The sequence below is a fragment of the Chenopodium quinoa genome, unplaced genomic scaffold (assembly GCF_001683475.1).
Source record: "Chenopodium quinoa cultivar QQ74 unplaced genomic scaffold, ASM168347v1, whole genome shotgun sequence".
In the NCBI taxonomy this organism is placed as follows: Eukaryota; Viridiplantae; Streptophyta; class Magnoliopsida; order Caryophyllales; family Amaranthaceae; genus Chenopodium; species Chenopodium quinoa.
Genome location: NW_018744460.1, coordinates 2,747,455 through 2,761,131, shown reverse-complemented (window position 1 = coordinate 2,761,131; position 13,677 = coordinate 2,747,455). Strand labels below are relative to the sequence as shown.

The window sequence follows — 13,677 nt, the reverse complement described above, 5'->3', positions numbered from 1 at the left end:
CTTCCGGTGAGCCGCTGAACATCCCGCTTCGTTTTCGGCTCAGGAAGGTCGAGCGCCGCTTTGACTTTAGAGGGATTGGCATCAATCCCCCTTTTGCTGACCATGAACCCCAGGAATTTCCCTGACTTCACGCCGAAGACACACTTCTTCGGATTCAGCTTCATTTGATGCTTTCTCAAGGTGGCAAAAGTTTCAGCCAGGTCCTTTACATGGTCCTCTAGTTTTTTGCTTTTGACGATTGAATCGTCAACATAGACTTCCATGTTTCGGCCCTTTTGATCGGCGAAAACTTGATCCACCAGCCTTTGATAGGTTGCCCCCGCATTTTTCAATCCGAAGGGCATCATTTTGTAATTATACACCCCAGCGTTCGTGACGAATGCTGTCTTGGCTCGATCGTCGGGGTGCATAAAGATCTGATGATACCCCGAGAATGCGTCCATGAAACTAAGCAAGGCATGGCCACTTGTCGAATCGACTAGCTGATCGATTCTCGGCAAGGGATAGAAATCCTTTGGACAAGCCTTATTTAGGTCCGTGAAGTCAACGCACATCCTCCAGGTACCATTGGGCTTCTGAACCATCACCACATTTGCCAGCCATTCCGGATATTGGCAAGGTTCAATGAACCCTGCCTCCAATAATTTCTTGACTTCGGCTGCGATGTCTCGGTTCTTATTGGCGGAGTAATTCCGCTTCTTTTGCTTAACTGGTCGACACGTTGGGTCAACATTAAGCTTATGGGAGATGAGGTCTGAACTTATCCCGGGCATATCAGCTGCCGAGAAAGCAAACACATCTCTGTTATCCCGAAGGAGCTGAATAAGTTCACAACGGGTGTTAGGATCAAGGTCCATCCCGATTGTTACACATTTCTCAGCATCTCCTTCGGCCAACTCAACTGTTTCAGTCTGTTGGTCCATGTCCATTGCCGATGGACTGGACTCTTCAGAATCTGGTCTGCTGCCAATGTCAGCAGGTGTCCCAGTCTTTGTGTTCTTCGGCTGGCTCTCTGAGTCTTGCGGCTCAGCTGAAGAGTCAACCTTTTCCCTTTCGGGACCTTTTTCTCTGGGCACGGATCCTTGGGCCGAAGCACTTAGGCCTTTCGGCTTTTTTGTGCTTGGCTCTCTTTCTTTTTCTTTCTCCTCCTCATCCTTGTCGTCATCTGGGCGACTACTGGATGGCTTGAGGTAGTTGCACCTTCGGGCGTCCTTTTGGTTGCCCTGTATCCTTTCGGGGAAGCCGGCGTCTGAGACGTAAATCATCAGCTGATGATAAGTTGAGACGACCCCTTGGATCTCGTGAATTATGGGTCTCCCCAAAATCACGTTGTACACTGAAGGAGCGTCGATGACCAAAAACTCAATCATGACGTTCCGGGCTGCCTCATCGCAACCGATGGTGACAGGAAGTGTCACCTTCCCATCTGGATAAGTTGAAGCCCCATTGAACCCGGATACCGGATAGGGTACCGGCGTAAGGTGCTTGGGCTTCAGCTTAATTTGATTGTAGGCCTTTCGGAACAGAATGTTTGCTCCGCTGCCACCGTCAACAAGGACCTTACTGACGTCGTGGTTGGCCACCGTGGCGATGATCACCAACGGATCCTCGTGAGGGAACGTAATCCCCCGGCAGTCGGCGGCTGTGAACGTCATGTTCGGCACCGGCGACTGGGGAGATTGAATGTCAGCGTTGTTCACCTGGTGAGTCAAAGCTCTAAGGTGACGCTTGTGCTCCCTCCGAGAGTATATTCCTCCCGAGATAACATTGATCGGAGGGAATTTCCCCTCCGGTTTTTTACTGTTTTTCCGGGGGAAATCAAGGTCCTGCCGAGGGTCCTTTGCTGACCTCTCGGATTCTTTTTTCTCGCGGTGATCCGCGATGTATTTTTTCAAGTATCCCTTCCGGACCATGTCCTCTATCTGGTCCTTCAGTTGGATACACTCCTCAGTGTTGTGGCCCGAAGACTCGTGGAACTCACACCACTGATTTTTATTTTTTCGCTGATACCACTCTGGGAGTGGTCTCGGCTTTCGGTAACTCTGCTCCTCCTTCGTCACACTGTAAATTTTGGCGCGTGGAAGAGAGAGCGGAGTGTAGGACTCGTATCTGCCTGTGTATGAGGCAAATCTGTCCTTCTTTAGGTCGTTGGCCAAAGATGGCTCCGGAGCCTTTGATTTTCCTTTTGCCTTATGGCCTTGGCCTTCAGACAAGGGTATTTGCCTCTGTTTCCCTCCCCCGGATTGAGGTTGGGTTTTTGCTTTATTCCATTCTTCGGCTCGGATGAACTTATCCGAAGCACTAAGAGCTTCCTCCAAGGTCTGCGGGGTATGCATGACCATGAAGTCTAGGAACTTTCCTGGCTGAAGGCCATTCTGCATTGCAAAAACAGCTAACCCCTGGTCCAGCTGGGAGACGCTTGATGACTCGTTACTGAAACGGGTCAGGTAGTCTCGGAGGCTTTCGGTTTCCCCCTGTTGCAGACTCATGAGCTCTGCAGTAGTCTTCTCTCGGCGGTTTGCCGTTGAAAACTTGCTCCTGAACTTGGAGGACAGATCATCCCAACCTGTTATGGAGCCTTGCCTTACTCCCTTGGAGATCCACGCTTGCGCGACCCCCTTGAGAGTGGTTGGGAAATATTTGCACCAAGTCGCCTCGGATCTGGGGCAAAGATGCATATGAGTCTCATACGAGGCCACGTGGTCCTTCGGATCCGTGGTCCCGTCATATGTGATATGCGACGGTATTTTAACCGTGGGTACGCGCTCTTCCAGTATCCATTGCTCGAATGGTGAACTAGCGGGTAGCATAACGGCCTTGCCCTTGTTCCTGGCCGAAGGGACCGCGCTCCGCCCTCTTAGAGAGGTAGGAGTGGTTTTCGTCCCTGGCTGGGAAGTCTGGGCCTCGGCTGCAGGGAACGAGAGGCGACTACGCACGCTCGGTTCCTGGCCGCCGAGTCGGTCAAGGACGCTTCTGCGAACAGTCTCAGGTTCTCGGCGAGTAGATTCTGGCCGAGAAGCTGAGCTGCTGCTCTTGTGCGCTTCTGGTCTTGAGGATGAGGATCCTTTAAATACTTGAGGGTTCTTTTTCCTCTGTTTTTCATTTTTCCAAGAATCCTCCTCCCACTCTTCCAGTTCCCGGAAGGAAGGAAGCTTCCCACCGTCATGGTCTAACTTCCTCCGCTGATGCCGGGTATGCGGAGGAGTTCGATCACGAGGCGGTGGCATATTCTGTGCCCTCATTGCCTCCATGAGTACTGCCAGCGCTCTTGCCACCTCTTCCGAACTGGGCCCCGTCAAAGGGGTCCTCGGCCGAGTGTGGGAATGAGGCCGTGCAGCCGATGGTTGGCTTTGGGACACTGAATATGTCCTATGATCAGACTGACCCCTGCTAGACCGAGAGTGGTCCGGCCTATATTGAGAGTCATGCATTACAGGAGATAGGGAGTCCTCCTTGTATGATCCTCCCCCCGAGCCGGCACCCTTGGGAGAGTTCCGGTCCGGCGAGGGCGATGGTGTAGGGGTTTTAGGCTTTTCGCCCGCTCCTTGACGGAGGCTTTTGCTCTTGCGGTTCTTAGCCATGGCTGCTAAGATAATTGCAAGATGATCTTGGTTAGGAATTTGGCTTAAAGATTTTTGAAAGTCATCCCCACAGACGGCGCCAAATTGTTTCGGGTGAAAACAATGGGACCTTGCCGAAGGTCCGCTGAAATGGAGAAGACTGGATTCGGTCCAAGTTGTGTTGGGCCGAAGGTTTCCTGCACAGTAAACACACGTAAACTAGCCTCGGGGGTGTTTCCGAGGGAGGCCCCTCCGATGCTAAAGTCAGTACAATGTGTAAAAGGAAGACACTATGCAAGAGAGTTTGTAGCTTGGGGCTTTTGTGGAATATTTCTGAATGCCCGAATGAGCATATCAATTGGAATATGAATATGAACGTGAATATGTCAATATGATGGCTTTTATACCTCATCATACATGGAGAGGTTGGGCTTTAGCCCAATTGGCTTACTTTGTGGGCTGACCTTTGACTTTTGTGCAATTGGAGAGTTGAACCTTGACCTTGGGCTTTTAATTGGATCATTTAGTGCTTAGGCCCAATTTTGACTAAATTGGACCCAAACATATTCTATTAGTTCAAGGTTATGTAATTTGTGCTGCGAAAGTCATTTAGAATACCTACTATAGAATTTTCAGGGATATATCATATATAGTACATAATTCGCTAATGAAAATACATAACACCAACAGAAGTCGTAATTATTAGATGAAATCTTCAATTTATCTGATCAAACAGATCAACATCGAATTCGGTCATTAAGGCTTGACATACACTCCAATGGACGTGAGTCTAGTAAATCTAGAACCAGGATTACCAAAAGTGCTATGAAATCCACCAAATTGATTGCTTGGTCCGAACTGAAAGTTAAATTCAGGATCTCTATTTAAGAGACGTGGTGAATTTCCAAAAGGTCCATATTTTCTTTTGTTAGTTTCAATTGTCAACAACGAGATCCACTTCTCATCTGGGTACTCTTCACACCAAATACGTCCATTAAGCCCGGTGATATACTCGCTTGCACCATCAAGTTTAATCTGCAACATTAATCTTATTAATGTTTTATTATTAAAATTTATACTACAAGTAATGCAATCTTATATCAATAATGTGTACTATTTTCCTACTCTTGTATCATATATTGAAGATGTTCTTCTCGTCAAAAAAATGACCTTAAAAGTCAAGTCCATTGGAAGAATTAAATTTAATTTAATTTCAGGCTATGTGTACCACTGGCATCAAAGGTTTATTTATTTATTTATTTTTCTTTTCTCTCTCCTTGGGTGCACACGAGGGGCTAGGCCCCTACCGGTGCCAATGCTTTTTCCATTTTTTTTTTTTTAAAAAAAAGAAGCGCCAAAGCTTTTGACTGACTACAAACAATATTAGATCCCGTTTTAAATCAATTATTGGTTAATTAAATAATAACATTATGGAGTTGCATTTTACGAGTAAAAAGAGTTGAAAGTAGGAATAAACCATAGTAAAGCATTTTGAATCTGAATCATGTTTGCCATAAACAGGAGAATTTCCACGGACTCCACCAGCTTGATAATGAAATTGCAACGACCTTATACAGCCAATATTCCGAGTAGAGGAACTACCAGCAGTTTCATATGAAATCAAAATGTGAGTGATCTTCCTTGTTTCATCCCAAGCTGTACAAGAATTAGACGATGATTTTCCGGCTGGACCCAATTTTACAAGCGTTGTCATATCTGAAACATGTTTAAGATTAAGACCATGCATAAGAAACTGTCATTTTTGTTAATTCTTTCACTACTTAATTTGAATTTTAAAATGAACAAATTATATTAACACCTAGATTTTTATTTATTACGTGAATTTTATTAAGGAAAATGAGATGATATCTACCGATTCATAGTATATATTAAAGTACAACGTATCAATTTACAAATTTCAAGAACATTAATACAATATGATAGTGAATGATGATTGAAAAAAAAAAAAAACTAACCTCCACGTCCTCCGCCAAACTCTAATCGATAATATGATCACTAATTTGCACAATATCACAAGCTATAAATAGATAGAGTAAGAATGATAAATGAAACAACTTATTTATAGTGGTACGTACAAACCTTGGAAACCTTAACCTAACACAAATGTGAACTGAATAATATTAGCAGACGAATTGAAGAGACTAATCACATTGATTCATCTCTTATTGACTAATTCCAACATCTTTCGGGAAACAAGAACTTTAATTCCAACATTTTATGTTATTTAGATTCTTTGATTCCCGAATTCCCATCCCGGTTTATATTTATGTTTATATTTTTTGTTAATAAATTTTGCTTACTTATTTTAGGTTTGAAACTATTTTTAAGAGATGACTTTTTTTTTTTTTTTTGAGTAACATTTGAATAGAATTTTAGAATTTTCCATATATACAAGTTCCGAGACATCTTATCTAAGTATTACATAGTCAAACAATGATTTAAAATTAAAAAAGAATACACGTAAAATTAAAATTATATTTGTTGAACTTTAAATTATTACTTTTACCGATTTTAAATATTTTTATTAAATTGAAATTATTATTTTTTCAATGTGAAGGGAACACGGCCTTAGCCCTTAGTATTGAAGGTTTATTGTTTTTAAAAAATATTGGCATCTTTAGGTAAATTCCAAATGCAATTTTAATTTAATTAATCTACAAGAGAATCTTAATTAAAGAGTATAAATTTCATTATTGTAGATAGCTTCCTTGCGTGCTTCTACACACTCTTTAAATATTTATACATCATATGAAATACATACGTATATATAATCAGTCAATACTTTCTGTTTCGGGTGAAAACAATGGGACCTTGCCGAAGGTCCGCTGAAATGGAGAAGACTGGATTCGGTCCAAGTTATGTTGGGCCGAAGGTTTCCTGCACAGTAAACACACGTAAACTAGCCTCGGGGGTGTTGCCGAGGAAGGCCCCTCCGATGCTAAAGTCAGTACAATGTGTGAGAAGAAGACACTATGCAAGAGAGTTTGTAGCTTGAGGCTTTTTATGGAATATATCAGAATATCTCCCTGAATATATCAATCAGCATATGAATATGTATATATGATGGCTTTTATACCTCATCATATATGGAGAGGTTGGGCCTTAGCCCAATTGGCTTGCTTTGTGGGCTGACCTTTGACTTTAGCACAATTGGAGAGTTGAACCTTGACCTTGGGCTTTTAATTGGATCATTTAGTGCTTAGGCCCAATTTGGACTAAATTGGACCCAAACAACTTGCCCCCCAGACCCGATTTGGAAGGATGACGGGTCGGGTTTGATTTAATTCAGAAAAGGAGGGAAGTAAATGATTTAATTAATCCAAAAATTTGAATTTAAACCGTAATTAATGAGATAACAACGGTTAATGATTGTGGAAGTTGGACGGATAATGGGCAGTTTAATCACAAGATCATGTGTTTAACGGTTACTTAGTGGAGTACTTAAGAGAAATTAAAACGCAGACTCCTCGTATCCCGTACCTGGAGATATAAACAAAGGCGCGTCATTTCTCCTCACTTATTCACCAACACAAACCCAGAATTCTTGAGAGAAAAACCAAGAACCCGCATCAAAACTTCGCAAATTCCCCGAGCACTAAGCTTAGAAACTGAGACTTGCCACTACGAACTCGTAAATCGGCAACTTTCGCTTCAGATTAAGGTAAATTCCTTTGATTTCAGTTTATTTTTCTTCGAATTCGAACTCCTTCCCCTTTTCTTTCGACTTTTCTCTTCAAAATAATCAATGGCAAGAGGAGTTAGAGGTAGAGCCCGTGCTCCAAGAAGAGCAAGGCTGATTCCCGATCCTAAGAACAGGATTGGGACCTGGAATGGTCAAAGGCCGGAGTCTGACCCTGCTGAAGGGATTAGGGCGACTCCCCTTTCCTCGGCTCCTCCTCAGAGAGCGGAAGAGCCGAGCGCTTCTGGACGGGATGATGAAGTTCCCGCTGTCCTTTGGGATATCCTCCCTGGGTTTTCAGAATGGGAGAATGCCGAAGTTGCTTCGGCCATGATAAAGAACCGCCCCTACTCATGGTGGGTGGAGAATGCCGATCAATATCGATTTGCCGAGCAAATTGAGTTGCACTACGGCATTTTTGAAGCTGATGGGTATTGGTGCCGAATGCCCTCGGCATCCGATAGAATCCATCGTCCACCCCCGGGGTATGTGGGGGTGTACACGAGACAGCTTCAGTACGGGCTGAGGTTCCCTTTGGACGTATTCGTCCGAGACTTGCTGATCCATTACAACATCTCTCTATGTCAGCTAACCCCCACCAGCATCCGAAGGGTGATGACATACTTATGGGTCTGCAAGTTCTTCAAGTACGTGCCGAACCTGCACTGCTTCAAAAAGCTCCATCGGCTAGTGCCAAATATTCAAAGTGGGCACGGAAGCCATGGTTCTGGGTGGTACCGGATTGAGTCCCGGCCCCAATACCTGACCATGTGGCCAAATGACTCTTCAGACAAGGACTGGAGAGGTCAATGGATTTGGGTTAGGGCACCCACAGATCCGGGCCACCCTTGCGTCTTCAGCGCTCCCCGGTACCTCGCTGAGCCTGATCCCGAAATGGGAAGTCTAGGTCCCCCCGCAGATAACGGGGCGGATCCGAACCTGGATCAGCAACATATCTTCGGCAAGCTGCCGAACCGGGGGGGCAGTGGCCGAATGCAGCATATCCCGGAGACTTGGCTCCCCGATACGCATTACGTTTTCCAAGAGAACATGCTAGCAGCTGTTGGCCTCAGCCGAAAGTTTAAGGATGGTAAGCTTCTTCGGCTGGGGCCGAGGCTTTTTAACTACCTCTTTTTCTTCTCTCGCTTTGCTTTTTTATGCTGTGCCGATCTATCTGAGCTAACCTTTCCCCTTTCCTTTTTTCAGAGCGGGACGAGACCAACGTTGGCATTAACTACGCTCGTCTTGGTGTCAACCGAGAACGAGTTGTAACTGAACGGGCCCCGTCTATCACTGAGCCGAGGCATAGGGAAGTTCATCTAGACTCTTCCCACTTCCAAATTGAGGTTGTTGCTCTGTATCAGAGGCAGAAGCCTTGGTGGAAGAAGAGAGACCCTTGGTTTCAGCTGCTGGACGAAGAAGCTGAAGCTGCCCGCACAGCCGAAGAGGTTGCACGGGTACTCGAAGCTTGCGAAGGAGGAGAAGGGTCCTCCAGAGCTGCTGAAGCCGAAGCTGCAGCTAGAGCAGCTGAAGAAGACGAGGCTTTGCTGAAGACCTCGGTGAGCTTTCAGACAACTTTTTCTTTTTTCTTTTCTCTTTTTTTTTTCTTTTTTTTTTTTACTCACATTCTTCTTCCCCCCTGTCTGTTACAGTCTGAAGAGAGTAACAGACACAGAGAAGGCAAAGCTCCTGTTCGTCCCGAAGACCAAATACAAGAGTCTTCAGACTCAGATATGGACGAGCAGCCCCTTCTGAAAAGGCGCCGAAGGATGGCCATCATCGGCCCTCATGACTTTCAGCGGAGGCCGATGTCCATCGGCGTCGCAATAAGGGAACCCGAGGAAGGCAACGGATCGCCGAGGGTTCCCCAGCCACCACCCCAATCACCTCAAAAGACCCCTCCGCCACCTCCTGAGATGGAGGTGGATCAGAGAACTCCCGAACCTAAGGGAGGGGTCCAAGAAGAAATCAAGAAGAGTGCTGCTGAGCACGAAAATAAGGATGCCGTGATGTCCAGTGCTGAGGGCTTCACGGCAGACATCGCAAGAGAGGTTGAGGCTTTCGTCCTCACCCCTGAAGAAGAGGAGGTCATAGTAATTGACTCCTCTGAGAAGGATGATGCTGAGACAACCAAAGCTAATCAAGCTCCATCGTCATCCTTCCCTTCTTTCCAGACTCTGCATTCTGGAGAAATGGGTTTCTCGGCCCCCCGAATTCCAATCCCAGACCACATCTGGGATCTCATATGGGGTCAGAACCGAGAAGGAGCTGCAGCCTACTTCGGCAATTTTGCTGGCATGTCCGAAGTAGACAGGGCAAGGATCTGGTCGCTGAAGGCCACTGCTGGGATGGGCGAATCCAGCAGATCAGTTCCTGACCCAGCCAGGTCTAACCAACTGCTGATGATGCAGGTAATTTTCCTTGTCTTCATTTCCTCTGAAATTCAACTCTTTATATATATATTTTTTTTATTTATTTATTTTTGTCTTCCTGTTTTCAGTTCGTGCACAATCAGACTCACACTGTAGAGCTGATAGATACCCTACAAGATAGGGTAGACGCTGCTGTGCACGACAAGAAGGTGGCTGAAGAGGAAGTAAAGCTTGCTAAGATGAAGCAAGCAGCAGCTGAAGAGAAGCAGCAGGAGGTTGAGGAGTATGAGAAAAGAGCTGCTGAAGCCCTCAAAACCTTCTGCGATGCTATGGAGAAGGAAGTTTTTCCCCCACTGATGGAAGGGGAAAAATTCCTCCAGGAGCATATGGGAGTGGACGTCTCCAAATTCAAGGCTGCTGTTGAGAGCCGACCGAATTCAGGAAGGAACTGCTGCACAAGCTGAAGTGCAGCAACGTCTAGAGGCTCTTGAAGCCAGCCGAATGGCTGCTGAAGAGCTGCTCCTGGCCAAAGATGTCCAACTCTCAGAGGCTGCTGTTGCTGCTGAAGCCCAAAGAGCAAATTCCAAGAGGCTGAGGATCAACTGATGATCCAGAAAGTTGAAGTGGCCCAAGCTCAGACAAAGGCTTTCCAAATTCAGCAAGAGCTGAATGAGCTGAAAGGTTCCTCCTCCAAGCGCTGATGAGCTTAAGAAATCCAAGGAAGACTTGGAGGAGACCCAGAAGAAGCTGGCTGATGCTGAGGCTTTACTCAAAGTCCGTGTCTATACCCAAGAGGAATATGAGATGGGTTTCAGAAACGGATTCCGAGTATGCCGAAGAGTCTGCCTTCATGCTGAGCCGAAGCTGGACTGGTCTAAATGTGCTGAGTGGGTCCAGAATCCCGAAGACCCTCATATGAAGTATGCAACTCCAGCCGAAGCTGAAATTCTTAAGGCTGAGGAAGCCGAAGAGGAAGCTGAGAGACTGGAGTTGGAAGCTGACAGAGGGAAAGGGAGGCTCGGCAGAGTGCAAAGCCCGCTTCTTCTGCTGCTGGGGCTGAGGCCACCATGGGGCTCAACGCTGATAAGTCTGATCCTCAGGCTGAAGCATAGGAACTCGGGCAGTCGTCTTCAGAATCTTGCGGTTCATCATGTGCTTAACTTTAGACTTGCCGCTTTCTGAGTTTTTTTGCCTTGTTTTTTTGGCTTCAGCTTGCCTTGTCGTACAACAGTTTTATTTTTTTTGCTTATGTACGTATTTCGGCAGCTGTTATTTTCCGCTTGTGGGCGGCTGCCGATACTGAATTAATTGAACTTGTAGCTCAATTTTTGAGCATGAAATATTAATCTGATGCTCTTTTCTTCAGTTGCTTTATTTTTGAATGCTTTACTGTTTCTTTTCTTCAATTCTGCCGAACATACTTGCACTGAGTGCTTCTTGCCCCCCCAGAAATTGAAGTATGACTTCAGCTGAATAAGCAATTTCTTCACTTCTTCAAAATGGGTATCCGAAACACAGGGCCAACTGAAGGCAATGCTTCTGGGATACAAGTCTTACTGAAGATTGTCTTCGTCTGAAAGTTGGATATCCGAAACACAGGGCCAACTAAAGGCAATGCTTTGGATATTAGCTTTCTGGGATACAAGGCTCAGTTAAGGCAATATCCCAGAAATTGTCCATGGACTAACCTCTTTGGAACAAGTCTTACTGAAGTTTGACTTCAGCTGAAAGACCAGTGTTCTTAAAGAAGACGCATATCCGAAACACAGGGCCAACTGAAGGCAATGTTTCGAATAATGGCTTTCTGGGATACAAGGCTCAGTTAAGGCAATATCCCAGAATTGTCCATGGACTAATGTCTTTGGAGAACAGGTCTTACTGAAGTTTGACTTCAGCTGAAAGACCAGTGTTCTTTAAAAAGACGAGTTCTGTCAGCCATCTGAAACCCAGTTACCCGAAGGCGAAGGTTTCAGACGAGGCTGATTTAAAAGTTTCCAACTGTTGCTGTTATCCTTGATTTTCTGTCTATCTTTGAAAAATGGATACCCGAAACACAGGGCCAACTTAAGGCAATGTTTCGGATAATGGCTCTCTGGGATACAAGGCTCAGTTAAGGCAATATCCCAGAATTGTCCATGGACTCATGTCTTTGGAGAACAAGTCTTACTGAAGTTTGACTTCAGCTGAAAGACCAGTGTTCTTTAAAAAGACGAGTTTTGTCAGCAATCTGAAACCCAGTTACCCGAAGGCGAAGGTTTCAGACGAGGCTGAATAAAAAAACCCTTAAAGAGTAGATAGAACAAAGAAAATTTTGAAAGGATAAAAAGTTGTAAATATTTATATAAATGGCGGCTCCAAGGCCTTTCATTAGTTCAAAATGTACTTACAAAGATTGTTCTGCCCCGAAGGGTTTACACATGGTATTTTTTCAGTACATCAGCGTTCCAGTGATTTTTCAACTCAGTTCCATCCAACTGCCGAAGTCGGTATGTCCCTGGCTGAAGCTCATCATAAATTTCATAAGGTCCTTCCAATGTAGCTGAGAGTTTTCCATGGATTCGGCCTTTCTGAACTGCAGCAGCATTCCGAAGGACAAGGTCTCCAATTTTGAGAGGCCTTGCATGGACCCTTCGGTTATAAAATTTGCTGACTCTCTGCTTATAGGCGGCCATTTTATCTCGGGCTGAGTCTCTTACTTCGTCGAGGAAATCAAGAGATTCCCTCATCAGTCGCTCATTCTCGGCCGAGAAATGGTGCACTCGAAGGCTCTCAGAGCCAATTTCCACTGGAAGGACGGCTTCGGCACCATACACCAGTTCAAAAGGCGAGTGGCCCGTTGCCTCTTTTTCAGTTGTCCGAAGGGACCAAAGGGTTCCAGGGAGCTCCTCTAGCCATTTGGACTTTTGATCTTCCACCCTCTTCTTGAGGGCATTTAAGATCTGTTTATTTGCTGCTTCGGCTTGTCCGTTACTTTGCGGGTGGCATACCGCTGAATATGCCAGTCTGATGCCGAACTGATCTGTATATCGCTTCAGCGGTAAGTTATCAAATTGCCTCCCATGATCGAAGACAAATACTCTCGGGATGCCAAAGCGAGTGATGATATTCTGCCAGATAAATTTTCTAACAGTTTGCTCTGTAATGTTCGAGGCTGCTTCGGCCTCGATCCATTTACTGAAGTAGTCGACACCAACTATCAGCCATTTTTTCTGGTACACAGCCTCTGGAAATGGTCCCAGTATATCCAGTCCCCATTGGGCAAATGGGAGTGGATTAAGGATCGGCTGAAGATCCCTTGCCGGCTGATGGATAACTGGAGCATATTTTTGACATTTTTCGCATTTCCGAACCAGCTCCTTAGCATCTGCGATCATGGTGGGCCAGTAATATCCAGCCCTCAATGCCTTGTGGGCTAAGGTTCTTCCCCCAATGTGGTTCCCACAGATGCCGAGGTGAATCTCCCGTAGGATATAATCTGCATCTGTTGGTCCCACGCATTTCAGCAATGGGGCTGAGAAGGACTTTTTCAGAAGTTCCCCCCTGAAGACAATGAACCTAGAACTGGTTCTCTTCATCTTGGAGGCCAAAGCTTTATCCTCAGGAGTTTCTCCCCGAAGCTTGAAAGCTAGGATGGGGTCCATCCAACTAGGCTCTGGGTCAGCGCAGCACACTTCAGGTGCTTCGTCGACACTTCTCTCTTGACGCACTTCTACATATACAGACTTGTTCAGCTCGGTAAAAGATGAACTAGCAAGTTTGGAGAGTGCATCGGCTTGAGTATTCTGACCCCTTGGGATCAGTTGAACCTCAAAAGTTTTCAGCTCTGCAATGACTGATTTGATCTTGGCAAGATAAGCTATCATGGAGGGCTCTTTGGCCTCGTAGCTGCCACTGATCTAATATGCAACTAGATGAGAGTCTGTTTTTAAGCAGACATGATCAGCTTCCAAGGAGATGCATAATTGTAGGCCGGCGATTGCTGCCTCATATTCGGCTTCATTGTTCGAGGCCTTAAAAGAAATTTTAGTGCATACTCAAAGGATTT

At 45.5% G+C, this 13,677-nt stretch overlaps 1 protein-coding gene across 1 annotated transcript; it reads right to left on the bottom strand.

Moving 5' to 3' along the window:
- Positions 1–4,186: 4,186 nt before the first annotated feature.
- On the bottom strand, positions 4,187–6,056 carry LOC110697385. The gene is made up of 3 exons (XM_021874763.1): positions 4,988–6,056; positions 4,868–4,878; positions 4,187–4,654 (listed from the first exon to the last, which is right to left on the bottom strand). Exons 1-3 carry the CDS (start codon positions 5,305–5,307, stop codon positions 4,317–4,319), a joined length of 669 nt encoding a protein of 222 aa, XP_021730455.1. The 5' UTR covers positions 5,308–6,056; the 3' UTR covers positions 4,187–4,316.
- Between the last annotated feature and the right edge of the window lie 7,621 nt (positions 6,057–13,677).

Coding starts and splice junctions, on each gene's coding strand:
- LOC110697385 (XM_021874763.1), bottom strand. CDS start 5,307: ATGCATGGTCTTAATCTTAAACATGTTTCAGATATGACAACGCTTGTA.